The sequence below is a fragment of the Drosophila innubila genome, assembly GCF_004354385.1.
Source record: "Drosophila innubila isolate TH190305 chromosome 3L unlocalized genomic scaffold, UK_Dinn_1.0 0_D_3L, whole genome shotgun sequence".
Taxonomy (NCBI): Eukaryota; Metazoa; Arthropoda; class Insecta; order Diptera; family Drosophilidae; genus Drosophila; species Drosophila innubila.
Window position 1 is genome coordinate 8,020,737 of NW_022995376.1, and position 27,155 is coordinate 8,047,891.

The following is a 27,155-nucleotide window of genomic DNA, read 5'->3' on the forward strand; positions in this document are numbered from 1 at the left end:
CAAAGCCTGCCAAGCAGGATCGTAAATAAAACGATTTTTCAACTAAATTTGAAAATGTAAATTTGCTAAATTTTTTTTATAAAAATGTATTTTAATTATTAATAATGATTTTTCTTAAAAATAATTAAAATAGTATTCTTTGCTCTCTACTGCCAAATAATATAATAGTAATAAATGCTGGCTAATTCAAAATTATACCAACTGAAGATACCAGACAGTATTTTACTAGCAAAATATATAAATTTAAAAAGGAAAAAATAAGCTCGCACTGCGAATAAAATACTCTTAAGCAGAATGCCTAAAAGTATGCAACTCTTTTTGATGCGCAAACTTTTATATTGAAAATGTACAAATTTATTGTATTTTTGCAAATAATTATAGCAAATCTACTTATATTAAAGGATAAATCCGTTCTTTCTAATATATGTATACTATACTCATTTAAAACGTATATAAATGCCTTATATCTCTCATCTTCTCCACCAATCAAAGAATATAAATAATTTATATCAAATATATCAATCAAAAATTTATTTTAAAATTCACACAATTAAAATTTCGATTACAAAATATTTCGAAAGGGAATCTTTCTAATGGATTAGCACCTGAACGGCCAAAAGGTTTTTCCCACCATTGGTCATACGGTTAACCAAATTGCCAGATAGAACCACAATGCGATTGCTGTTGTAGATGTTCTTCAGCTTTTGGCTAGAACGAATGTTGTAGACCTCGTTGGTATGGACCAAAAGATGCTCGACCAAGGGATTGCTGCTCGTTGGCCAGACAGATATGGTGCCCATAATTTTGGTATCATCCGGACGCAGACTTGTCAGCCAGATGAGAAAGATTTCGCTGTCGGGGCCAAAGTGTGGATTAGGACGTAGCTGAGAGCTTGGATCATAGTTGGGAGTAAAGAGTTCGTGGAGACGTAAGCGTGCAGACATAACCAAAACAGGAATCAGATCGGGATGATTATTGGTAGTGTTATCAATGAATTTGTCCCTGATAAAGTAGACCATGTTGCACTTGGCCTTGTCCAACAGCGTGATATTTGTGTCCATAAAGAAGGTCTTGGCCTGGCACGGTGCAATGCGTTCCATGGCCAGCGATGGATGCTCATGGGTTAGATGCTCATTAAAGTCCGAGATGAAGAACATGCGTCTGCAGTCACTATCGGGACAGTAAATGGGTGAACGGCAAACCTTCAATGGACGTATCTGATTCGGTAGCAGAAACTCCCGCTTGATGTGCAGCAGATTAACGAGATCCTGGCGAGCACATGGCATTGTTTCGAACTGCGGAAGTGGAGGATCATTCTTGAGCACCGATTCATCTAGGCGTTTCAATAGCTCTTGGGGATCCTCGGCAAAGCCACAGAATCTGGCTCGCTGCACTGTGGACATCAGTATATTCAGTTTGCTGAGAACACGTTTGGGTCTGGTTGGAGAGATCTTTGTAATTTCGCAGGTTGCTTTAAGCATATTATTCTCATCGTCGCTTTGTTCCGCTGGTGATGCTGTGGGTTCAACAATCTCTTCTTCCTGCTCTGTAGTCACTTCGATCTGTTTATTATTCTCCTGCAGCGCATCCAGCATATGTTCAATTTTCTCATCCAACGCATCTCCAATGGTTTTCTCCTTCATTCTCTCAATTTGCTGTTCATCGTTTGGATTTAGTACCAATATATGTGCTCCACCCCTTATGCGATCTTTCCTCCCGTCCAGCTTGTGACGTCTGTGTCCTTCTTTATCGAGATCCGCCTGGAGCTTTAGCTCATTCAGCTCCGTCTTGACACGGACACATTCATCATCGACACAGCGTCGAATGCGTTTCCATTCGCTCATCAGATTCTTTTTCTCCTTGAGCTTCGTTTTCAGCTTCTGCTTCTTTTCCTGTTCCTGCAATTCGTGCATCATTCGTGACATTTCATTCTTGGTCAACTTCTTCATGGTTGTAGTGACTCCTCCACAATGCCGCTGCCTGTTGGCAGCTGTCTCAGGCTGACGATTGTCCTTGCCACGGTGTTCTTTGGTTTTCTTCTTTTTTGAACTCTCGCTCACCCGCTTTTGCACGTCTTCCCTCCAGGGACTCATCAGTTCCTCTAGCTGCTCCTTGTCAAAAGGCAATCTAATCTTAGGTCTAGGACTTGAGTTAAGAGAGGTATCATTATCATCTTCATCGAGTTCCTGCACCTCAATGATTTTGGCGGTTGGGAAGTCCAGGTTAACATGTTGAACAGGCTTCAAGGCTTCTAGTTTCGCAATATCCCTAATATGGCGTCTGTGACTCTCGGCCTGTTGTTTGGCCATCTTCGCTCTTTGTTGTGTTGAATCATTAACCACAGATCTCGAGCGCCTTCCGATGGCGGGATTAACCTTTTCACGACGTCGGGAACGGTCCTCACTTAAGGATCGCACCTTGCGCTCCCACATGGAACCTCGCGGCAGTTGGGATGGTAATCCGTTCATAATCTCTTGCATCATTACCTTATGTGCATCATGGCGAGTTACTCGATGTTGTTTTCCAACATCCTTGTATCCTTTCGATTGGCGATCCTTTGCTGACCAGCACTTTATGGTGGTCTCCAACACATGATTTGACAATCTCTTCTCTGGCTTCTGTTCATCCAGATGCTGTGCTGGATTCTTAGCAACGTCGGATTTGAAGAAGAACCTCAGAGCTTCACATTTACTGCACCAGTCCGACATGCCCTCGACTTGTGACTCCTCAGTTGGATGTCGTCGACGCCGGAACTCAAACTCAGGATTACTGCCCAGTTCCGACTTCTTAAGACCGCAAATAGTGCACTTGTACATCGTGGAGAGATTCACAAATGTTCAAAAGTATTTTAGAGTTAAATTAAGTTAAAAAAAATAAAAAAAATACAGTATAAAATAATTTGTTTAGAGACAGAGATCCTAACTAATAATGAAGCCTAAAGCAAAGTAGACTAGATTTGGAGAAACAAAGGGAACTGAAGTTGAAGGAGACTGGAAATGCTATTTTTTAATTTTAGTAGCTAATCCTTTACTTACCTTGATCTTTATTTTAAACTTATTTTTTCCTTACAGATTTTCTTAAGATTAAATTTATATATCTATCTACAAATGAATAATTAAAATAACTTAATTTAATAATAATTAATAGTAAAAAAATCTTTATTTTAAATAATAATCTTTAAAATATTCCAAAACTCTTAATTAAATGAATAACAATTACACAATTCTTTAAAGTTCTAAGCTAAACTTTCTCAAAATATTTAACAATCTTATTTAGAACCCGTTTCCTTGTCTTTCCTCTCGTTTCATTCCAGTGCATTCCATGATTTTCCTTAATTCATAGGCGAGCGTGCTAAAAATAAATGAATTTATTATTCCATCAACAAAAAAAAAAAAAAATAAATAAAATTTATTTTCATTCATTCACATTTTGTATCCATTTCCAGTTTTCACTGCATGTGAAATGATCTGTGAGTTAATGTTTTATTTGGACAAATATGTGCATATGTAGATTGATTAGCTGCCTCTTATTTGAAAGCCCATTCACCTGCTTGTCACCTCCCCTTCTGCCCTCCCTCATGTGCACACTCGAATGTCACTTGGTTGCCCACGTGTTGACCGTGAAATTTACATGTTAGACAAGGCAAACGCAATACACATTGCAAAAGTTGAATTGAGAAAGAAGAAGCAGCTATTCAAGGTGATAGGCAAACCCCATGCTCCACGCTCCAATTGAGAATTTGGAGAGCCATTGAAATTGTCAAACGCCCCACGTTAAGAGGCTGCGTTGCCAAAAATCGGCTTAAGCCGCAACCAATTGACTTTCGCATCGGCTGGGGGATCGCTTGGGTTGACTTTGGGCGATGATTCAGCAATGTTTAAATGTTTGTTGATAAGATGCGCAAAAATAAGAAAAATATAGGTACATAGATAGACAGATGGACAGATGGACCGATAGGCAAATAACGGAACATGGCAACGAGACAAAAACCAAGCCAAATATTTAAACACTTGCCGAGTCGAAGGTCTGGCCGAAGATCGTGTAAGTATAAATACGCCGAGTGCTGTGTTGGTCAACTATCAAACGCTTGACAACCAAACAACGAACAACAACATGGTAAGTTAGCTGGTCAATAGCCAAACCACTGAACCTAATCCTCCTCAATAAACTCCCACTCTACAGAAAACCTGCCTTGTGACTTTCGCAATTTGTGCCTGCCTCGCTCTGGCCGCAGCCGATGTTTCCCACCTGTCGAGCAGCTATTTGCCACCGCCGAAACCGGAGCAGGTGGAGCACATGACCATTGAGCAGCATGAGCTGCGTGAGCTGCCGGAGCAAGTGGACTATATGCGTGAGAATGAACAGGGTGCCATGGAGTTGACCCCAAGCAGTCAGCTTATGCCTCCAGCTATGCCTGAAGAGGAGCAGATGCTGGCCAACCGCTACCTTCCTCCGACAGAGACAGTTATGCCCGAGGCGCAGCAAATGCCCGCCACCCGCTACCTTCCACCTGCTCCGGCAGCTATGCCAGAAGCGGAGCAAATGCCCGCCATGCCTGCCACCCGCTACTTGCCCCCTGCTCAGCCCACACAAAGAGCTGAACCCGAGCCGGAGCCCATGATGCAGCCCGAGATGATGCCAGAGCCAGCCATGGATTACATGCCATCAGCTGAGATTCAGTCCGAGGTTCAGCCTCAGGCTGCACCTGCCATGCATTACCTGCCTCCCGTCCAGCAGTCGGAGCAGCCTCAGTACACCTATCAACAGTACCAAGAGCAACTGCAGCTGCAAGAACAGGAAATGCCCTACATTCTGGACGTGCAACAGCCCACAGTTCCCTCCGGTGCCGAGTCTCTGGCCTTTGAGCCTGAGCCAGCTCATGAACTTCGCAACGATGGATATCATTACAAAGAGGCCGCTGAGGAGCAGCGTCTGAGGCATTAAGTCACCTCCTGACTCAAAGGATGAACTCAGCTTAACAAGTCATCCACTTGTTGTTAATTTGTTGCTTAACTTAGTATTTTAAAAATCGAATAAAAATTGTTGAAACTAAACTTAATGAAGAAGAGCTTCTTAGAGGGTTGAAAATAAGAGTTACCAAGGAATCTTACTTTTACATTAGGGTCTTAGGTCTTTGGGAAGAGAAAAATTTAGAAGCTGGTCGAGGAAACAATATTTAAACGAATTAAATTACATTTTATAAGCAGAATGAGTTGAGAGGCCTAACTATGATCAATAAAATATTTTACAAGAAAATAATAGGTCTCAGAATCAAGTTAAAAGTCTTGTTTTAATTACAATATTGACGATTTTAGATCCGGTACATTAAATTAAACGGTTGGTTTTGGTTAACGGTTCAGGTATTATTTCTAGCAGAAAACTCCTTTCGTTTTTCAGAAGAGAGTGAAGATATATTGATTAAAAGTTAATCTCGTAAATGGATAGTTTCGTTTATTTCCAAACAAACCGGACAAACCGATGTTCTTCCTCTTCATCGACTTCTCCATCGACTTCTTCATCTCCTTCGCTCTCAAAAGAAGTTCCTTCCCTCAGCATCTCCACTTTGTGTATGCTAAATTCAGTATTTTTAACAGGTACATTAAGGGTAACCACAATACAGTATAGAAGAACCTGGAGATGCCGAGTTCGCAGTAAGTAGGATGCACCTTGTTGTTTGGGGAACAATGGTTGATCCTTCTCCTGACAATCGTACATAAAGTAACCACCGTCATTGCCTGGACAGAAGCCGATGGCCAAGGATCTTTTGCGAACCATCACAATGCCAAATTGATAATGACTGAAAAAGTAAATCAAAGCCTCCGAAAGATTCATGCGATTGAAATATGGTATACGATAGATTTTGCCATAACAGACATGTTCGATGTGAACCACAAAGTTTATGGACTCCAGAGAGCAATCAACATTAAGATTCTCCAGTGAAAACTCGAAGTCTTTCTTAGATATATTTTTGATACTCTCCCGATAATACTTGTGTCCACTCACGACAATCGTGTCCAACAGTTGGGCACTCCAGTCCATTAGGTTGTATGTGCTCGCCGCACAGCAAGCCATCACATAGATGGCAAGGTATTGACGTCCCCGAAAATCCTTCTCAAAGACAGGAGCCTCGGGATGCAGATTACCCCAAAGTGACCACAAGCGACCTTCGATCTCTATGTCGTATCTATTGAGTTTACTCAAAGACAGATTGCGAAACTTTCCAGCTGTATTATGACTATTCATGCGACTCCATATAGGAAGGCAGTTCTCCACTTCCAACCAGTCAAGGGATTCGTCAGTGGCACAAATCTCGTACTCAGGATGTCCGTATTGATTGTTGGAGCATGTCATGGGCACTGACAGATCCGTCAAGAGTTGCAAGATGCGGGTATTGGGTGCTGCCTTCTTATACGAAAGGATATCCACAACGTAGAACATGTACTGACTCTGCTCCTTCCAATCTGGCTGTGCACAACGTTTATCGATGTATTGGAACATGGTGTCCACATCGGCAAAGAGCACCCAGGAGGCAGTGTTGCGTTCGGGATAACGTTTGGGTCCTTTAGGGCACTTCTTCTTCTTGCCATCTCCATCTCCGTCCTCCTCATCACCGCCAGCATCGTTATCCTCCTCCTCTCCGCCACCGAAGTCCATGCTCGCATAGGGATCGAAAAGATGATAGAACTCATCATGGTACAAAGCATAGCAACCGTTTGGAGTAAATATCATCAGATATTTCCGGGTATTCAGTGTCTTCTGCAGCTTCTTCTTGATAATGTTCAGGCCAGCCTCTTTAGTAACCTTCGTAGGCTTTTGTGCAGGAGTCCACATGCCTTGTGGCTCAAACATGCGTATCCAGATATCGAATTCGTAGTCATCAATGGTCACATGACGCACCACACGCTCAAAGACCGATTCCAGATCGCAGACACGACTCGAAATCGACTTGGCATGAGTTATAACCCGATCAATTCGATACGAATTCCATTGATTGAGCGGACGGAGGGAACAACTGAGGATGGCCAAGGCACAAGCGAAGTAGCAAGGCTTGATCTCCTTAAAGGATCCGTCCTGGCGTCCATCCAAGTTCATGCTGCCCTGGATCTTGAAGTTACAATCTTTCTCCCGCATGCGATAGCCGTAGAGAATGGGACGAGGTTTATAGGTCTTGCGTATTTCCCTGGTCAACTTCCTGCCTGGCTTGTGTTTTAGTTCAATCTCCTCTTCGCCCCCCGCCTCCTCCTCCATTTTCATGAAACCTAAGTCCTCCACATTCTTGGTCATTGCCTCGTCCAGGCCCAGATCCTATGTAAGAGTGTGAGTTGAGTTAAGTGTAGTGTAGAGAAGATTTGATGGAATTTGCAAAGTGAACTAACGTTTTCGTATCTTGCGATCCTCGTGGGATTTCTAGTAAGTCCTTAATACGCTTGCTCTCCATCTTAAGCTCCTTTTTGATGTAGCACATCTTCTCGAGCCGTTTCTCTCTCATTTTTTTCTTGCGCGACGCCTGCGCATTGTACTCTGCATCCTCCGATTTTGGAGTTTCTGTTATTTCGAAAAAATCGGAACAAACCGATGCTCTTCCTCTTCATCGACTTCTTCATCTCCTTCGCTCTCAAAAGAAGTTCCTTTCCTCAGCAATTCCATTTTATGTATGCTAAACTCAGTAATTTTACCAGGTACATTAAGGGTAACCACAACACAGAATAGAAGAAGCTGGAGATGCCGAGTTCGCAGTAAGTAGGATGCACCTTGTTGTTTGGGGAACAATGGTTGATCCTTCTCCTGACAATCGTACATAAAGTTACAAAGATGCTTTGAAAAAACGAACAAAACCCATCTAAAGTCTAGAGTCTTTCAAGAAAAACTGACTAAGGAAAGGAGCAATATCCATAAATCCAAATAAGCCGAAAAAAAATTAAGAAGTGGTTTAATACTTGGTGAAACTTTTCAAATGGGGAAAAGATTTTCAACCAACTCCAAGCCCAAATAATATACCATGCTGTGGTTATTCAGTTTATTGTATAGCCGTATCATAAAATTGTAAATTAAATAATTACTAAACACACAGACTAGATAATCACACTATTAATTTTCGCCTTCCTCCTCCTCCTCTTCGTTCTCAACGGTGGCGCCTTCCCTCAGCATTTCCACTTTATGTATGCTAAAGTCGATGTTATAGAAGGGCACATTGAGGGTTACCACAATGCAGTATAGAAGCACCTGAAGATGCCGAGTTCGCAGTAAATAGGATGCACCTTGTTGTTTGGGGAACAATGGTTGATCCTTCTCCTGGCAATCGTACATGAAGTAACCACCGTCATGGCCCGGACAGAATCCAATGGCCAAGGCTCTTTTGCGAACCATCACAATGCCGAATTGATAATGACTGAAGAAGTAGATTAAAGCCTCCGAGAGATTCATTCGATTAAATTCAGGAACTCGATAGAGTTTTCCATAGCAGACATGTTCGATATGGACCACAAAGTTCATGGCTTCCAGGGAACAATCAATGTTAAGATTCTCCAAAGAGAACTCGTAATCCTCCTTATTGATTTGGTCAACGCTCTCCTGGAAATACTTGTCTCCACTGACGACAATTGTGTCCAGCAATTGAGCACTCCAGTCCATAAGGTTATAAACACTCGCCGCACAGCAGGCGATCACATAGATGCCAAGATACTGACGTCCGCGATTGAGATCATCAAACACAGGAGCCTCGGGATGCAGATTACCCCAAAGTGACCACAACCGACCTTCGATCTCTATGTCGTACTTCTTTAGCTTGCTCAGCGGAAGATTGCGATACTTTCCAGCTGTATTACGTCGATTCATGCGACTCCAAACAGGAAGACAGTTCTCTAGTTCCAACCAGCCAAGGGATTCGTTAGTGGCACAAATCTCGTACTCAGGATGTCCGTATTGATTGTTGGAGCATGTCATGGGCACAGACAGATCCGTCAAGAGTTGCAAGATGCGGGTATTGGGTGCTGCCTTCTTATACGAAAGGATATCCACAACGTAGAACATGTACTGACTCTGCTCCTTCCAATCTGGCTGTGCACAACGTTTATCGATGTATTGGAACATGGTGTCCACATCGGCAAAGAGCACCCAGGAGGCAGTGTTGCGTTCGGGGTAACGTTTGGGTCCTTTGGGGCACTTCTTCTTCTTGCCATCTCCATCTCCGTCCTCCTCATCACCGCCAGCATCGTTATCCTCCTCTTCTCCACCGCCGAAGTCCATGCTCGCATAGGGATCGAAAAGATGATAGAACTCATCATGGTACAAAGCGTAGCAACCATTGGGTGTAAATATCATCAGATATTTCCGGGTATTCAGTGTCTTCTGCAGCTTCTTCTTGATAATGTTCAGGCCAGCCTCTTTGGTAACCTTTGTAGGCTTTTGTGGAGGAGTCCACATGCCTTGGGGCTCAAACATGCGTATCCAGATATCGAATTCGTAGTCATCAATGGTCACATGACGCACCACACGCTCAAAGACCGATTCCAGATCGCAGACACGACTCGAAATCGACTTGGCATGAGTTATAACCCGATCAATTCGATACGAATTCCATTGATTGAGCGGACGGAGGGAACAACTGAGGATGGCCAAGGCACAAGCGAAGTAGCAAGGCTTGATCTCCTTAAAGGATCCATCCTGGCGTCCATCCAAGTTCATGCTGCCCTGGATCTTGAAGTTACAATCTTTCTCCCGCATGCGATAGCCGTAGAGAATGGGACGAGGTTTATAGGTCTTGCGTATTTCCTTGGGCAACTTCCTGCCTGGTTTGTGCTTCAGTTCGATCTCCTCTTCGCCCTCCGCTTCTTCCTCCATTTCCATGAAACCAAAGTCCTCTTCATTCTCGTCCATTGCCTCGTCCAGGCCAAGATCCTTGTACTCGGCTGTGTAATAGTGTGAGTTGAATTTTGTGTTGTGTAGTGCAGATTTAAAGGAATTTGCAAAGTGAACTTACGTTTACGTTTCTTGCGATCCTCGTGAGATTTCTTGGCCTCGAGGAAGTCCTGAATACGCTTGTTCTCCTTCTTGAGCTCCTCATCGATGTAGCGCATCTTCTCGAGGCGTTGCTCCCTCAATTTCTTCTTGCGCGCCGCCTCCGCATTGAACTCCGCATCCTCATCCGCCTTGCCCCAACGACGGAAGCGACCATCCAGATTATTATCGACAACCTTGATGCCAGCTACAATGTAATTCATCACCGTACATCCCTGAGGATTGCAGCCAAACTCAATGCGTCGTATCAGCGAGTCCAGTTCGATAAATCTCATCATGCAGGCGGGACCACTCCCACTTTTCCGATATCCAATTGCATTGCAAGGGAATCCAATAAACATGTAGAGGAGATTGTAACGCTTGAAAATGACACAGGAGAAGTGCTGGCAAACGACCAGGACACGATTGTTATCGATAAGCAACTCGAGCAGATCCTGACGCAGCGATGACGATACGGAAGACTTGTAAACCTCGTTCACAACTAGAGAGAAGTTGCTCTTGCCCACGGCAATATCAGGTAACTTTTTACTGATCAAACAGGATAGATTGAACTCGTAGCTCTGGTAATCATCACTGAAGCTGTTGACGGATGTCAAGCAGAACTCGATGAGATCTGCATTCCAGGTGGACACCTTGTATTTGGCCGATACGGCAATGGCCACCAGAGCGGAAAGAAGACCTCCCAGTTTGGTCATTTCCTCATCCAGCGGCGGCAGCTTTGTGGTGCCCATGATGATGTAGGCTCCGTCGTGCAGAGTCATGTAGTTCGTCTTTAGGGCCAGCTCCTCTTCGATGGTTAGCACACGTTTCAGATCTTCCTCCTCCTCCTCGCCCAGCTCGTAGCCACGCTTAATCTTCAGGCGCAGCGCACGGAGATTCTCCTTGTCTGAGCGCAACAGGACTTTCTGTGCTTGCCTGTACATACTAGGACGATCGAACTTGGGCTCGGGCAACTCCTTGATAATGTTATTGATGATGGAAAGTATGAGATCCTCCACCATCTCCTTCTCGTCCCGCACGGGAATGCGCTCCTCCTCAGGAATACTCTCAATACTCTTCTTCTGCACCAATTCTTGCCCTCCCGCTTCATCCGTGAATGTGGGCAATCCCATCTGCAGGGCTGGAAACTTATTTGTCTGTTGTGTCATCACCTGCAAGGGACGAATGCATCCTGTTCTAATGCCATGAATAAAGAACTTGCCACCGCGACGCATCTTCAAGGCGTTCTGATAAATGAGGCGGACAAAGGAGTCGAATGTGGTGTGCATCTGCAGCACGGCCAGACCCTTGATGCGATAATCATCGGGGTCAACGACCATGCCGACGCGATTACGTCGAAATGGATCAAAGACGTAGAAGAACTCACGATCCCGCCAAATTGACAAAACGGAGTTATCAATCTGAAGCAAGGCTCCTGGCCACTCTTGCATTTCGAAGAGATGCTGCAGGGCCTGGGTCAGCTGGGATTCCAAATACGACGGACAGTCCGTCACATGTCCAGTTATCAGGAAAGGATACTTGCGAACCGTCGCCTTAAAGGCGCCCATCAAAAACATTTCGGGTAAGTCAACAATGTTTAATTCCGGTTTCTTGTTCTTCCAACGTTTGCCATCCAAACGGAACTTCTTACGTAGAGTCTTGTAATAAGCTACGCCGTATCTGAGGATATCATCGATGGTCATGGGACGCCACACTTTGGCCAACTCGAACTCCGAGTAGATGAGCGCAATGAGAGAAACGACCAAAGATGCATTCTTTTCCGTACCGGAAATGGGCTGTTGTATACCGCTATTTCCTCCCGTTTTCACAGCGAAATGCTCATTGACCACAGCCCACAGTTTGTGATAGTGAAATAGTTTATCCTTGACAATTTCGGGCTCCTTGAGCTTACCATATTGAGTCAGCGATATTTCATAGATATTGAACTCATCCTCCGGCGTCAAGTCACTGAATTTAGTTATCAAATGCACCAAGTGCTCCACAAACCGTGTCGCCATCAGGGAACATTTTCCCTCCTCAAAGTCGCGCAGACAGAGATCATTGCGACCATTTGAATCGAAGATGAAGAAAGAGTTTGAGCAACGTTTCCAAATCAAGAGGAACATATCGCGGGAGGTAAAAATGCATGCATTATATTTCGAAAAGTATAGGGAAAGTGCTTTATAGACATTTGGTTCGTTCTTAAATTGTCCCGTGAAGTGTATGACGATCTGAACTGCCGACTGACGTTCAGCCACTTGAGGTAATATATCAAAATCATTATCCTCCGACTTATAATTGAGGGATTGGCTCTTTTTCAACAGCTTAACACCTCGTTTAAGTATACCATCCATTGTGCCGGCTGTCCAGAAATCTGGATTCATGTGATATGTCTCCACAAAGGCTATAATAATGGCGGCTATCTCGCTGGGTCTATTGTAATAACTGTAAAAGGCGACGCTTAATTTCTACTAACTATTTATATTTTCAAATTTAAACATGACTCACGTCTGTCGAAATGCTTCTTTTTTGGGTTCCGGATAGATATTTCGAGTACCGAATACAATTTCAGCGCCGAATGTTTTTCCCAGCTGATCGGGTATATTGTAGACCGTGAGTTCGAGATCGTGAGCTATAATTTTTGGGCAAGGCTAAAGGAATTTAGAGGTAATGCTCAGATAAAATATATGGACAACAATACCCACCATATTTAGGCAAAGATGCTGCTATAAAGTCCTGATCCAAATCCATTTCCCGCTTCTGCATGCCCATATTCCAGGTCCATAAGTCCTGCGGGCTACAGCCCTCGATAATGTCATAGGTTCTCAAATTTTCACCCTCTAAACCTTCTTGAATAATACGTGGATTATATGTGGGGAATGGCAATTCTTCTAGAGGACCAACTTGAGTTTCGTTTATATAAATGCGACTTTTGGGACGTTTCAATTCAAGCTAAGGATACACAAATAAGGATTTGTAAAAGTAATCAATCTACAATTATTCTGCTTTCAGTAAATTTAAATTTTGTAAAGGTTCTAATTCATATTTCCCACTTTTAAATCAGTGTGACATAAATATTTTATAGCTATGCCAACAGATGTTCAGGTTTTGGGAACGCCATGGAAATTTTTGAGCTTTTTCCATCGATATTTGTGCTTAATTGAAGCTAATTGTATATGCCATTACGCATACGACACGTAGGCTGGCTAAGCCTCGTTGCCAGTTGCATAAACTTCACCCAAGAAAGCAAAAGCGAAACCATAAAAGATAAGAAATAAAAGTCGGAAGACAGCTTTATGAACAGCCCTATATACAATGAAAGTGCCGCATCCATATGGTTTAGTTATCGCCAATACTTTGTGCGCTTTCACTTGTCCGAGTCTTTCTCCTGCTTTGGTTGATATAAGCTTTTTAAACTTTTTTTGCGCGGCCTCATAGACATTTATGTGCGAGTTAATGCGACATTTCAAGTTGCAAAGCTGAAAATAGCACGCATACGCCACGGATGCCGGCGTGAACACGCCTATAAATACGGTATGTATAAGAGAACTATGTACTTATATGTGGGTATGTATATCTAGAGCTAAATATGGAGGCCAATCCATGTCGCACTCAACGTTACTGTGGCTATTGAAGTTAGTAAGCGGCATAAAGTAAGCACGAAATGCCAACTAGACTGGCTAACTATACACGACGGCTGGTGTGTCTGTAGGCGTCTGTGTGTGTGTGTGTGCGTGTGTATGTGTGTGGTTGTATTTGTGACTGCCTCTATGGCTGGCTGGCCACGCTGACGGCCACAAAACAGCGCACAGAGCAGTAAACAACGAACAGCGCTTAGTGCCACATCACGAATCTTATCGCAAGCGCACGAATGCCAGAAAACCAGCAACAGTAACAACAACAACAACAACAACAACAGCTGCAGCAGCAACAACAGCAACAACAAAACCCGACTAACTCGAGCCGAGCGTAGGTCGGTCGCTTCGGCTGCAGAACAAACAAGTCATCTAACAAAAATACGTAAGAAATAATGAAATGAAACCAAATGAAAAATAAAACACAGAACAGCAAGTAAAAGGCAACAGCAATAGCAATAACCAAGTGAGCGAGCACTTATAGCATACGATGTTCGACTATACGACGTCAATAAATACGAGTACATAGTGCGATACTAATACCAACAACAACAACAACAACAACAGCAACAGCACTGACAACAATTACTCGCAACCCTCTCAACTTTAAATGCTGCTGACGCGAGAGTTGGCAAAATGTCAAACCAGGTACGTTGCTGTTGCTGTTGTTGTTGTTGCTGTTGTTGGTTGTTGTAATTGTATTGTAGGCATGACGCAAGAAGGAGACGAGAATATTTATTGCATTTCATTTACTTAACCTGGCTGCACTTCAAATTGGCCATAAATTAATCAATTAAAATGCTTAAAATCAATAAACTAAAAAAAGGGAATAAGAAAAGTTAAGAAACTAAACACAACATGTGTCATGCAAATACAAACTAAACAAACTCTGCACACACACACATACATTTATATGTACGTCCAGTAATATATAAACAGTGGCTCCCAGCAAATATGACCCGCTACTCTTACATATTACAAATTCTAAATGCGTTTAATTTTGAATAAATAAAATTTAAACGCAGATTTGTTACATTTGATATACATTTTATTTTTATGAATAAATAACAAAATGTAGTAGTTCTAATAAGCTGCGACCCACTGTATATTTGTGTGCATGTGTGTGTGTGTGTCTGTGTGTCTGTGGGCATAGCAGCTGCTGCAGCCTGTTTTCAAGTTCAGCAAGGAGCAAGCAGCTGCAACAACAACAACCACTCGTCAGCAGAGGCGAAACTTAATAACCATATGCGAATTTGCATGTGTGTGTGTGTGTGTGTGTGTGTTTAGTGAGTGTAGCATATGCACATGCCATTAAGATGCTGAAGTTGCATAAAAGCCAAGTCAAACATGCATACAGACAAAAGAAGCCCATGGCATGCAATAAAGACTTGGGGCTAGGTATTTTTCTTGTTGTTGTAGTTGTTGTTGTTGTTGCTGCCCTGTCACCTTTTTTTCTCAAGCAGCCAACAAACTTAACGAACGAGCGGCCATAACAACATAACACACACAGCGACACAATCAAGCACACACACACATGTAGACAGCAGGCAAACAAACGACGTCAAAGTAAAGCGCAATGGCAGCTGCAGTGGCGTAGTCAGTTTTGAGTAAAAAGGAGTTTAAGCAAGGATCTAAGCAGTAAAAGTTATAGTTAAACATTTAATTAACAGACAACTGTCTGTTCAAATTGCCTGCAGAGCAGAGTTGATAAACCACATTTAATAAACGCCCCATAAAAACACATTAAATCGCATTTTATCAATATCAATACATTTTTGTCGTGCTCCAAGTGTTACTGTATATAGCGTACAAGTTTGAAGAGCTTACACTTATACAGACAAACTGACATTTAATGATACGTATACATATGTATATGTGCATGTATTATTTGGTTTTGCCTTATCTGCAGAAAAGTTAATTAGCTTAACGTTGCTCAGACGAAATAAAAACAACTGTCAAATTGCAAAAATTATGAAGAGAAGTATCAAGTTGTAATCAAAATAGCTTAAAATTAGGCAATGTACTATACCTACAGGTAGTCAAGAAAGTGTTTTGACTAATATACAAATTTAGACAATTTCTCTTTCAACATATATTAATATTTAAAGATTTTTACTTTCTTTCATGGTTCTTAGAAGTTTAAATTAAAGAAATATTATTTTTTATAAAATAAACAAATACCTACTATATATGTTTATTTTAATAATGTCAAAACCACCTACGCCCCTGACAATTGAAATGTAACAAAATAATGCGCTGAAAAGGAAATCAAGAACGAAACATGTAACTAACAATAAGAGCGCAAATGAAACGCCAGCGACGCAAACTGCGCTGCCAACGTCAACGTTGGTCGGCTTTTGCATAGAAGCGAATGCAATGCACAGCAGCAACAACTACAGCAAACTGCGAGAGCGTGAATATGCATTTGTGTGTGTTTGTGTATAGCAGCTGCTATGCGCTCCTCGCTTTAATGCCGCCCAGCAGAACTAGTTCGAACTAGTTACCCAACCAGCAAGTTCAGCTGTATAGCATTTAATATCGTTGTCCTAGCAACACATCTACTGGGATGTTTTCTATTAAACATAAGAAATAAACGTATGACAACTGCTGTGTGTGCGAGTCAATAACCAGTAAAACACTTGTAAAACTCCTATCCTTATCTAACACTCTGGGGGCTGCATTAGCAAAAGAAATGTTGCTACAACAACAGCAAGCGCGCACACACACACACACACACACTCTTACAGTGACTCTCTTACGCTCTTACATTGACACGTGCACACTTAAACGGCAGGCGGTCGTCGCATAGCGTACCGTTTTTATTTCATATGGCCGCAACAACAACAAATGCAACAACAAGAGCAACGAACATACGGCAAACACCTGAAACCAAAAAACAGTGCACAAGTGTTACTCAGCGACCAAGCACGCGTGTAAAAATGTCGCCCCGCCAGCAACAACAAAAGTAGTGGGAATAGCACACAAAAACAATTGAACAACTGAGAAACGAACGTAATAAACAAGTAAAAAACCTAAAACAGAAAAGTGCTAGCAATCATTTAGGCATAATTTCAACAAATTTTAAATGCAAATTGCATTAATAATTATTATTACAAATGTCTTTTCTATTTGCGCAGCATTGAAAGGAGTCGCACATACAACAACTACAACGTTCAAGAAAAACGTGGGAGCAGCGTTCTCTGCAATCGCTCTCAGAGAGATAGAGAGACAGATAGAGAGAGAGTGAGGCAAGCAACAGCGCAATTGGCTTTTTAGCAGCTTGAGCTTTCATTTTGAGGACGCTGCGCAGCTGTCGACGTTGACGTTGTCAGAGAGGAGACAAAGAGAAGGAAAGTTAAATATTGAAACTGCATTTTGTGCAATCGCACAGCAGTCATGGCCACAGCAGCAGCAGCGGCAGCAGCAACCACAAAAAAAGGCATCAACAGCAGTAACAACAAAAACAAAGGGGTAAGTCAATGTGTCTCTGCGTTGTCTGTGTGCTGTTAACTTGGCCTTTTAAGCTGACCGAGGGTTGATTTGTTATGCGCTTTAGCTGATGCACACACACACACAGACACAGTGGTGGACGCGTTAGCAAGACCAAAAATTAAAACGCAGTGGCGTAGTCTTTAAATTTGTAAAGGGGGACCAGTTAACTTTAAAATGTAAATGCAATAATCATTATATTAATGATGCTTCGTATTTTATGGAAATTTTTAGGTACACACAAATTATTAGAAGCTGATTCCAATCGTATTTAAGAAATTGAATATAATATAATTTTATATAAATTTACCGTCCATTTTCCATTTGTAACCTTTTAATTTATATTATTTTTCATAATTTTTACCAAATTTCATGTTTTTCTAAGAAATCAAAATTAAATTCGAAAAGATGCAAAATGTTTAAAATAAAAACAAATGTGAATTTTTATTTTGACAAAACACTTTCGTGACCAAAATCTTCATCTAATAATTTATTAAATTCCCTGCAGGATAAAGGAAAATCCCGTCGTAATGAGCGGAATATCTTAACCTTTTATGAGAAAATTGCCGTAATACGTTATTACGATGAAACGAATATATCAAGGAACAGTCTGGCAAAGATGTTCCATTGCTGTGCGACACAAATACGCCGAATTTTGGAGAAGAAGCGGGAACTGCTGCAGCAACTGGCAACGCTCAGCGAAGCGGATGCATCCATAATTATTGAGGAGATGACGCGCAAGCGTCGCAAGTTCGAGATGAGCGCCATTAGCTTCCTCCTGCACGAGTGGGTGGAGCGATCCCGTCAGCTGCGACTCAGCGTCAGCATACGGAATCACACGCTTAAGGAGACGGCACTCAGGATGGCAGCTGTGCTCAATTTGCCGGCATTTAGGCCATCTTATCGCTGGCTGAATCGCTTTCGTGGCAAATACAAGTACGAGGAGGATGATCTGGGCTATACGGGATCGAGTCCCGTATCCGGTACACTGCCCGTGGAACAGATTATAGTGGAGTTTAAGCATGCTCTGCCCAATTTTATGCAAAAGGAACTCGCCGACATCGATGGAGATGTGAAGTTGAACATAACGACACCAGAATTGGTCAACTTATCGAGCGATAACAGTGAAATATCTGATGGAGATGAGCAGGATGACGATGGTGTCGAAATGGTGACCTGTGAGCCAAGTGTGCTGCCGTCGCCGGCAAGCACATCGGATGGGGAGGATGAACCCCCAATGGAATTGCCCCTGCAGCAGCAACAGCAGCCGGAGGAGGATCCTTCGACCAGTCTACTGATGAATGCCGGCACCTGCACGCTGCTCAGCAGCGTCTTTCCCCACTTGGCCATCATTCATCAGTTCGCTCTCATGAACTCTGATGTGCAGGCATTGGAGCTGATCTCACAGCTGGGCGTGCACATGCAACAGCAAGCAACCTCCGGCGCCTATCGCGCCTTATCTCTGGCGACAAGTGGAGGGGAACCCCCAGAGCTGCCACCGGGCACCATTTATGCAGATATCGATGATATCGAATTGATAGAATAGACCTTAACTTATTAACTTAACTTACTATGTGTATTAATAAAGTCAGCTAGCACTTACCATGCGCTTGTCGGGTATTATAATCATATTGGAGCTGCATTCTGGCGATGCCAGCTCTGGCTTAACTTCCGTTTCTTCCTCCTCCCCTTCGACATCCTCCTCTTCTTCGGCTTCGTCCACATTCATTGGACTGTTGAGGGCCACAAGATCCTTGGGGCACGTTTTGTCAATGCGTGCATCGTGCTCCACAAGTCCAACGTCCCTTTTGGACATTAGCAAACGTTCACGCATAATGGCATTCGTTTTTAATTCTTCCGGAGTTCTTTGGGGTATTATGCACATGTTGAACTCATCGTAGAGATCACACTTCTTCTTGAATGGACGGGCGAAGCGCGATTCCTCAGCTTTCTGATGAAGCCGCCGCAGCTCATCCTCGATGGTCAGAACATGCGAGATCGTTGAGTTTGGTGGCTTTTTCTGGCAGACACGTTCACGGATCGGACAATTCTCCACCTTCCATTCCGTTACGACGTTGTCGCCCATGTACGTACGTACTGCATATGGATTCTCTGATGGACTTGCGTCCGCATTTACTTCAACAAATTTCTTAAGCATTTTTGCAAATTATGCACAATAAATTTTGCAGCAAATAATAAAATCACAGAATTGTTAACAGTTAATTTAGTATTCTAACTTGTAATGTTTGTTGTTGAATAAACTTTACTTGGTTGATTTCAGTTAAGTTTAAAAAATATAAGCCTACTTCGTTTTGGCGCGTAAAAAAGCAATCATGCTACCAGACCTTCAAAATATGATAGCAATTTGTAATTTAATAAGGAATCAATATATCGATAAAAATGATCACACAGCCGGCACCAGTTCAATTAAAAAAACAGGTTGCATCTTTTATAAAAAACTAACAAATTAAATATTTTAAATCCAACAGAGTCGCGTTATTTATTAATTTAATCAAGAAGAAGAACAACCAACATAATCAAACTTAAATATCTGAAAAAAAAAAATTGGTTAAATATATTTTTTATATTTTTATTGTTATTATTTTATAATTTTTATCTTTGATTTTTACTTATTTGATAATATAAATTTTATTATTTGTAAATAAAAATGTTAAACATCGTAGATGTTTGTTATTTCATTAAAAGATTTTGTGGTTTCAATAAATAAATATTTTTTCAAATTTAAATCAAGGGTTTGAAGTTGGCAACACTAGAGCCAACCAACTGTGTGAGCTTTAGAGTTGTTCATCGTTATTCAATTGAACGATTTAGTTCAGTAGTTCTTTTTTTGATGAACGAACTAATCTTTCATATAGATCGCTCGCTCTCTAAATAGATCCCTTATAGTCCCTTATAATTATTAGAATTTAATCAACAGTGTGTGTTCATACCGAGATTGTATGGGGTCTCTGATAAACGAACGAACTGCCTTGGGAACTATTCACTGAACGAACGATATTAGAATTCTAGTCACTGAACTAAATGACCTACAATCAGGGATCTAGTTCGTTCGTTCACTTAAGGGACAAGTTCAATAGAGCTTAGTCCGAACAATTCGATTCAGCTCTATTAAAAAGTGCATTCTACTGCAGTTAAGCAACTTAATTATTAAAATATAGAGAGTATTTTGCATTGCACTTGACTCGATTTGCTGCAAATGTAACAAGAGGAACACACACCTTCTGTTCTTGCTTTTCGTGACAGTGGCAATTAAGTTGTACATGAGTAAACTATGAAAATTTACGATTACTGAACTACCAGTACAACGCTTAGGCAAAAAGCTAATACGCCAAGATGTGGATTCAACCCAAGGAGTTGTTGTTGCCTTCGGCATTTTGGTAAGTGCAAATATTTCAACAAAATATTGTAATTCCGATAGTTGAGGGGTGTTTCCTCTATATGGGATGCTGCGTGGTCCACCGCCCACCCGCAAGCACCCGTTTTTCCAGCAGCTGATTAATTAAAGCACACACACGCACATGAATGTAAATGTGTTGTGTAGGTGAGTGCATATTTATGTGCCATTGTTGTGGTTGTTTTTGTTGCCTTTAGCCCGCACTATAAGCTGATAACTAATTGAGCAGAGTTCAAGTCGCCAACTCTGCACTGATTCCACAAGCAGCTATGGAACGTGGAACCTGGAACAAAGACGCAGAGAGCTTAAAACATTGTTTGAGTGTTCTTTTTGTTCGCACAACTGTTTTGTTGCTGCGTAAAAAAATCCCCTTACAAACACACTCACACATGCCCACATACACATGTACATATACATATATAATGTTTTTGTCCATTGTCATTGTTTTTGTTGGCTTTTTGCAGGATTGCTGAAATGTACTCCAAGTATTTTGTGCTGCAAAAGCGACGCGGACATGGCGAATCCCGAGGATTTGGTTCGATGCTGGTGGGCACCTTTGACAGCGTAATGAACACCAAACCAGCCCCATATCGAATACTGCATCAGACACCCTCCTCCGAAGTATCTTACGGTAGGTTCAATTTGTATTCTCCCACAAGCGTCTTATCAACTCAATTTATATGTGTTAATTGTGGTTAAATGGCTGCAAGTTCAACATGAGGTGCCAATCAGTGTACTGACTCATCCAATACACAAAAAAAAGGGAACGCAGATTTATAAATACATATGGTATATTCCCATGTGTGCCACTGGGGCAAATATACATACAATTTTATATGATTGAGGTGATTGGGTTCTCGATATTAAGGTTAAGATGTCGTACAATCGAATATGGTTCAAAAATCAATATTATTTCGATATAAGGAGTTTATTAAAAGTGAAAAATTGAGATTTAAAATTTTTAATTTTCAAAATTCCAAAGAGGAGACCCACCCGTAGCATCGAACCCATGACCTAGATGAAAATAATTTTTTTTTCAAATTGAATTAAGTTTAAATGTAGAATAAATTAAGAGGCCAAACCATGGTCAAATTGACATTCCGCTTCAAAATCCGTCTAGTTTTGACAAAGTTATGAAAGTTTGAAGTTGGTCAGAATTTGGATCTTACAACTTTACAAGTCAAAATTTTTGTCAGATTTCACATGATTTTTTACAGAAAAATGAAACGTCTCAGAATCAAGTCTAAAGGGTTGTTTTATACTATTTAAGATATAAGGAGTTGATTAAAAGTGAAAACTTGAGATTTAAAATTTTCAATTTTCAAAATTCCAAAGGGGGGACCCTTAGCATCAAACCCATTATATTGAGGAAAATAATTTTTTTTACAAAAATATTTAAGTTTGAATGCAGAATGAATTAAGAGGCCAAAACATATTCAAAATGACATTCCGCTTTAAAATCGGCTAAGTTTTCACAAAGTTATGGAAGTTTAAAGTTGGTGCGACTATTGATTTTATAATATAAAGCAAACATAAGCATATATACATAGTAAAAAACGGGATCGTAAAATAGAATCGAATTCAGCAAATAAACTGTCACTGTTTATATTTAGAACATATTTAATAGAAAGAGTCATTTACTGGAGGAATTGTTCTGATATCTGACGACTCAGGCAACAGGCTGTGTGTCACCCCATTAGATAACTAGTAGTAATATAATAAAAAATTGTTTATTTGATTGCGTTATGCAATAAGAGTCTGGTTTATATTGATTATTATTATTGTATTATTTTATTTCGTACATTTCTTTATAATTAGAAATTGCTATTGGAATTACACAAGATGAGATTGTTAAGGATTGGGAATGGCTTCAAGCGAATCTGTTCAGCGTTCTCAATGAAATGGAAAATGAGGATGAAGTAACAAACTTTACAATATGCAAAATACAATCGTTGTATGCTCAAAATAACCAAGACGATACTGGCGAATCGCCGGACTTTAAAGTGATGACATCACAATTTCGACAAATCTTTAAAATGCCCGAAGAGGAGCGTTTGGTCAACTCGTACTCGGCTACGTAAGTGAAAATTAAGTTGACAAACCAAATGATCGTTTAATATTCGATAACCATTATATTACAGATATGTAAAGAACAAAATACCACGACAGGGACAATTGTACATCTCCTTGAATCATGTATGCTTCTATTCGTATATACTAAGCCAGGAGATTAAGCGAATCATACGCTTCGCTGAGCTGGAGGATATTAGCCGGAGTGGCAATACAATATACCTGAAGACTACCAATAATATGACCTACAATTTCACTCTTATATTCAATGCGAATGAGGCGCATGTTTTGATCGAGCAGCTTAACAAGATGGCAATACAAAAGCTTATCCAAGATCCAGAGAGTCCAGTCGTCGATCATGACACCTCGAATTTTACACGCTTCGGCGCAAAGGCTTCCAAGAAGCCGGTTCTCTTGCGTGATTTGACGGCACGTCAAAAATCTGAAGAATTTCGGGTTTATTTTCGTCTACCGCAAACGGAAATTATTGATGGCAAGATAAAGGCCGATATCTGGACGCCATTTTCAAAGCGCTTTCATGCGGGATACATATATTTATCGCCCAACTTTTTTTGCTTTCGCAGCGATGTCAAAGATTTGGTTAGCCTCGTAATACCCATGAAAACTATTAAGGTAAATGTTAAACACGTTTTACAAATATGTAACTAACTTTTTCTATTGTTGTTCACAGAGTGTGGAGAAGAAGGACGATGGCCAGCAGCGATTTGACAATCAAATTGTTATCTTTACATCGGAGAATGTGCCTTTTATGTTTTCAAAGATTGTGGATCGCGAGGTGCTCATCTCAAAGATCACAGATCTTTTATCTCGCATCTATGTGTAAGTTATCAATTGAATTCTACGATCGACTTCTCTTTTTACATCTTTTTATTTGATTTCAGTCCCGTCTGCAGGGAACGCGCCAAATATGACATCTCATGGAGTAAACAGACCGCATTTCTCAACACATTTAAGACGCAATTCAGCGCGGATATGCAGAAGAAACAGGACGTGAAGGTGGCACGTTGGGAGGATCATTTTCGAGATTTTGGACGCGGCATTGCAATGTTTCGCACCACAGATGTGATTAATTTGATTGTGGAGGGAATACCGGATAAATTGAGACAGGAGATTTGGTTAATCTTCTCGGGCGCCATACATGACAAGGAAATGAATCCCGGCCTGTACGAGGATCTGGTTGAGAAGGCAGCCTGCATTAAGGATTGCTTTGCGCACGAGGAAATCGATAGAGATTTGACACGTTCTCTACCTGAACATCCGGCCTTTCAAAGCCCCGAAGGCATTGGCGCCCTACGTCGTGTCCTACAGGCATATGCCCTGCGTAATCCGCAGGTGGGCTACTGTCAGGCCATGAACATTGTATCTTCGGTATTTTTGCTATTTTGTGATGAGGAAAACGCCTTCTGGATGCTGGCAAGTCTTTGTGAGAATCTATTGCCGGACTACTACAAGGATAAGGTTGTTGGCGCCCAAATCGATCAGGGAGTGCTTAATGAGCTGGTTGAAACGCATATATCGGACTTGCATGAGCATCTGGAGCGACTGGGCGTTATTAAGATGATCTCCATATCATGGTTCCTTACCATATTTATAAGTGTGATCAGCTACGAGAGCTCTCTTCAAATTCTGGATTGCTTTTTCTACGAGGGTGCCAAGATCATATTTATGATCTCACTGCAGATCATTGAATGGAATCGTGACAAGCTCCTTGACTGCCAGGATGATGGCGAGGCCATGCTGGTATTGCAAACCTATTTGGGGGGCATCTATAACCCGGAGTACCAAGTGCCGCCTCCCACAGACAAGCGCAAGCTCGAACGTCCACAAACTCAAACCATCCAGACGCTCATCCATGAGGCGTACACAAAATTTGGCGAGGAGCTGACCCAGCAGCGCATCGAGGAGCTGCGTAATAAACATCGTCGCCTCACCGTGCGACAGTTTGACATTGACAACGAGATGACCATTGTGAAGGCCCATGCTCAGAATGCATACTTCAAACGGCAGGAGCTGCACATGCTGCTCACAATTATACGCGAGGAGAAGCTGGCGCTCAAATCCATGCAACAGCAGCAGAAGGCACAGAGCATGAGCGAGGCGCCACAGTTGCAGCATCAGCAGTCGCCTGCACATGATATTATGCCTGGTGGTGGGAACGGACGCCACGAGGCATATTGCGTCAGTTTTGAGGTATTCCACACGCTCTTCACAGAGCTAACGCCTTGGCGCAAGTGCGTCGGCGTTGACATTGCCGAGAAACTCTTCAGAGTAAGTCAGAAGTCACTTCGTCACCTAAATTTTAATACTAATGTCTTAATTTAAATCTTTTGTCAGCTGACGGACAAAAAGGGCACCGGACTGCTGGATTTTGGTCAGCTAATTAACGCATTAGGTTTGGTCTGCTCCACCAAGAGTATGGAGAAACTGAAGCTGCTGTTTGTATTGCATTTGCCTCCATTGTTGTCCAAGTCGGAAATTGAACGCACGCGTCGTCCGCGTCCACGGACCAAAGATGATGCCGAGGAGGCCATCGAGGCAGAGGATTTCTTTGAGTAAAAACATGAATTTCTTTTGGTTTCCCACTATCGTTTATGCTAAAGCAATTTGTGTTTATTTGTAGTGATGATGCCTCGGAGTCCATTGAAGCGCTGCCGTCGCCATCGGATAACAACTTTGATGCTGATGACTTTGCTTTGATAAGCGCCACACAACATTTGCATAATTTAGCTGGAATCTCGGGCAACACCTTTATGGACTTGTCGCGAACACCGAATCTGTCGCTGAACTCGAATGCATCGTCGTTGGCGCAACGTAACTCGACGTTTTATGTGGATTTGCCCGCTGCACTCCAGGGTACTGCAACACGCACAGAAGCTGGGCAGGATGACGACCAAGACATCGGTCTACGCCAGCAAGGACGTTACGAATCGATTGACACATTTTCGGATATTTCAGATCTGGGCGCGGCCCCGACGACAACAGCTGGCACAGCAGCAGCCACAAATGCCGATCAAATGCTACTGAACGTTGAGACTATATCGAATTTCTCACAGATCAGCGACCTGGTTGCGGCCACGCGACTCGAACGTGCCGATTCAAATGCCACGGATACACGAAGCCTGGGCAGTTTGGGCTATTTGCTGGATCAGCCCACAGAAGGCGCCTCCGGCAGTGGACAGCATCGCCATGTGCCGCACATGCGCAAGGAAAATTTCCAGCTACTGTGGCGCAGCATCATCGAGATCTTGGGTTGCGTCCAGGACGAGGATATGCGATGTGCATGTAAGTGCACTTGAACTTATGCTACTTTTTTTGTTTAACTTTTAAGACCTTACTTTGACAGACGAAAATCTCATGGAGATGGGCAACAGCAACATCAAGAAAGAGCCCAGTTTGGAGAGCTTTACACAGCTCAATTTAGGAGGCAGCGGGGATGAGGTGAGTACAGGGATTTACTTGAATTAAAGTTGTAATTCTAACAAACTTTTATCTGATTGCAGCAACCGGATAATAACGGAAATCCCACAACTCCCGCTGCAGAGCCGAGCAGCACAACACGCTTGTTTGTAGCACTCGAGGAGGAGCTGCGTCAGGCAAAAGCTGGAGCAGCAGCTGTAGCTGGAGGAGCAACTGCAACGGCAACGAGAACAACGACAACAACGACAACCAGCAGTGGAAGCAGCAGCAGCACAAACACCTCGGATTCCTGGCACATATCCATTAATCAGTTTATAGCAACTGCTTTGACATGTGAATGCATTGTGAAGGCATTCCAATCCCAGACTCGCATTGTGGAGCAGATTGAGTTGTTGCAGAAGAAGCGACGTAAATGTTTGTCCACTAATTATAGCTACTGAATCCTCTTCAACTGTAATCACATATTCCCACAAGAACCCAATGTATTAGCCATATAAAGAAAGTCCCCCCCAAATAGAACTGTGCAATGCGACTTTAGCTTTTAACCGTATCCCGTTTTCTATATACATATAAATGTGTGTATTCGTATCTTACCCTATTAGTTAAGCCAATTGTTTGTGAATATAGTTCTATTATACCTATTATACATATTAAATATATATAATAATACAAGTCTAACGTAGTTTTTGGCATTTTATTTCAAAATCTGTACAGATTATAAATAAATTACTGCTTGAAAAGAGTACTTAAGTTCCCCACAGTTTATGAACAAATTTCATATGATATAAATAATCGGAAAATCTTTTAAACGCCTTGGGACAGTGCTCACATTTATAAGGGAGATCGCCAGAATGAAGCAATCTGTGCTTTTCAAAATTATGTTTTAGATTAAACGCCTTTGAGCAGTGCTCACACTTGTAGGGACGATCGGCAGAATGAATAACTTTGTGACTGTTTAAACTGTGTATGGTTCTAAATGCCTTTGAACAATTCTCACATTTGTAGGGACGATCATTAGAATGACTCAGTCTATGGTGTTTTAAATTGCGTTTATTTGTAAACACCTGAGAACAGATCTCACATTTGTAAAGTCGATCGTCATAATGATTATA

At 41.8% G+C, this 27,155-nt stretch overlaps 6 protein-coding genes across 10 annotated transcripts; 3 read left to right on the forward strand and 3 right to left on the reverse strand.

The window, feature by feature from the left end:
- Positions 1-500: 500 nt before the first annotated feature.
- Positions 501-2,831, reverse strand: LOC117788936. The gene has a single exon (XM_034627884.1). The coding sequence runs from the start codon at positions 2,814-2,816 to the stop codon at positions 591-593; it is 2,226 nt and encodes a 741-aa protein (XP_034483775.1). The 5' UTR covers positions 2,817-2,831; the 3' UTR covers positions 501-590.
- A 631-nt stretch (positions 2,832-3,462) lies between these two features.
- Positions 3,463-5,054, forward strand: LOC117786968 (predicted GPI-anchored protein 58). The gene is made up of 3 exons (XM_034625400.1): positions 3,463-3,469; positions 4,025-4,116; positions 4,183-5,054. Exons 1-3 carry the CDS (start codon positions 3,463-3,465, stop codon positions 4,942-4,944), a joined length of 861 nt encoding a protein of 286 aa, XP_034481291.1. The 3' UTR covers positions 4,945-5,054.
- Positions 5,055-5,271: 217 nt separating this feature from the next.
- Positions 5,272-7,362, reverse strand: LOC117788939. Its single transcript, XM_034627890.1, has one exon. The coding sequence runs from the start codon at positions 7,282-7,284 to the stop codon at positions 5,452-5,454; it is 1,833 nt and encodes a 610-aa protein (XP_034483781.1). The 5' UTR covers positions 7,285-7,362; the 3' UTR covers positions 5,272-5,451.
- Positions 7,363-8,002: 640 nt separating this feature from the next.
- LOC117788928 lies at positions 8,003-19,405 on the reverse strand. Of its 2 annotated transcripts, XM_034627873.1 has the most exons (5): positions 18,724-19,405; positions 12,702-12,948; positions 12,505-12,628; positions 9,980-12,441; positions 8,003-9,908 (listed from the first exon to the last, which is right to left on the reverse strand). In XM_034627873.1, the coding sequence occupies exons 1-5, from the start codon at positions 19,276-19,278 to the stop codon at positions 8,089-8,091; spliced, it is 5,208 nt and encodes a 1,735-aa protein (XP_034483764.1). In that variant the 5' UTR covers positions 19,279-19,405; the 3' UTR covers positions 8,003-8,088. The 2 variants fall into 2 exon arrangements, with proteins under 2 accessions (XP_034483764.1, XP_034483765.1); XM_034627874.1 differs by lacking the exon at positions 18,724-19,405 and having other exon boundaries at positions 12,505-12,647; positions 12,702-12,748.
- On the forward strand, positions 13,818-18,729 carry LOC117788955. Of its 3 annotated transcripts, none has more exons than XM_034627913.1 (3): positions 13,818-14,016; positions 16,769-17,102; positions 17,629-18,729. In XM_034627913.1, exons 2-3 carry the CDS (start codon positions 17,028-17,030, stop codon positions 18,664-18,666), a joined length of 1,113 nt encoding a protein of 370 aa, XP_034483804.1. In that variant the 5' UTR covers positions 13,818-14,016; positions 16,769-17,027; the 3' UTR covers positions 18,667-18,729. The 3 variants fall into 3 exon arrangements, with proteins under 3 accessions (XP_034483804.1, XP_034483806.1, XP_034483803.1); XM_034627915.1 differs by lacking the exon at positions 13,818-14,016 and adding an exon at positions 14,067-14,279; XM_034627912.1 differs by lacking the exon at positions 13,818-14,016 and adding an exon at positions 16,262-16,654.
- Positions 19,406-20,233: 828 nt separating the features above from the next.
- On the forward strand, positions 20,234-26,725 carry LOC117788929 (TBC1 domain family member 9). 2 transcript variants are annotated; one of them, XM_034627876.1, is made up of 11 exons: positions 20,234-20,518; positions 21,000-21,166; positions 22,354-22,612; positions 22,677-23,238; positions 23,297-23,445; positions 23,508-24,894; positions 24,961-25,178; positions 25,247-25,479; positions 25,582-25,908; positions 25,970-26,064; positions 26,127-26,725. In XM_034627876.1, exons 1-11 carry the CDS (start codon positions 20,475-20,477, stop codon positions 26,481-26,483), a joined length of 3,798 nt encoding a protein of 1,265 aa, XP_034483767.1. In that variant the 5' UTR covers positions 20,234-20,474; the 3' UTR covers positions 26,484-26,725. The 2 variants fall into 2 exon arrangements, with proteins under 2 accessions (XP_034483767.1, XP_034483766.1); XM_034627875.1 differs by having other exon boundaries at positions 25,247-25,908.
- The last annotated feature ends 430 nt before the right edge of the window (positions 26,726-27,155 follow it).

Excerpts from the sequence above, each read along its gene's own strand:
- LOC117788936 (XM_034627884.1), bottom strand. The coding sequence starts at position 2,816 with ATGTACAAGTGCACTATTTGCGGTCTTAAGAAGTCGGAACTGGGCAGT.
- LOC117788928 (XM_034627873.1), bottom strand. The coding sequence starts at position 19,278 with ATGCTTAAGAAATTTGTTGAAGTAAATGCGGACGCAAGTCCATCAGAG. Across the intron at positions 12,629-12,701 it reads AGCATCTTTGCCTAAATATG|CTCACGATCTCGAACTCACG; the intron begins GTGGGTATTGTT and ends CAAAAATTATAG. Across the intron at positions 12,442-12,504 it reads AAAGAAGCATTTCGACAGAC|TTATTACAATAGACCCAGCG; the intron begins GTGAGTCATGTT and ends CGCCTTTTACAG.
- LOC117788955 (XM_034627913.1), top strand. The coding sequence starts at position 17,028 with ATGGCCACAGCAGCAGCAGCGGCAGCAGCAACCACAAAAAAAGGCATC. Across the intron at positions 17,103-17,628 it reads GTAACAACAAAAACAAAGGG|GATAAAGGAAAATCCCGTCG; the intron begins GTAAGTCAATGT and ends AATTCCCTGCAG.
- LOC117786968 (XM_034625400.1), top strand. Across the intron at positions 4,117-4,182 it reads AAACAACGAACAACAACATG|AAAACCTGCCTTGTGACTTT; the intron begins GTAAGTTAGCTG and ends CCCACTCTACAG.
- LOC117788939 (XM_034627890.1), bottom strand. The coding sequence starts at position 7,284 with ATGACCAAGAATGTGGAGGACTTAGGTTTCATGAAAATGGAGGAGGAG.
- LOC117788929 (XM_034627875.1), top strand. The coding sequence starts at position 20,475 with ATGTGGATTCAACCCAAGGAGTTGTTGTTGCCTTCGGCATTTTG. Across the intron at positions 25,909-25,969 it reads CGAGGATATGCGATGTGCAT|ACGAAAATCTCATGGAGATG; the intron begins GTAAGTGCACTT and ends TTACTTTGACAG. Across the intron at positions 26,065-26,126 it reads TAGGAGGCAGCGGGGATGAG|CAACCGGATAATAACGGAAA; the intron begins GTGAGTACAGGG and ends ATCTGATTGCAG.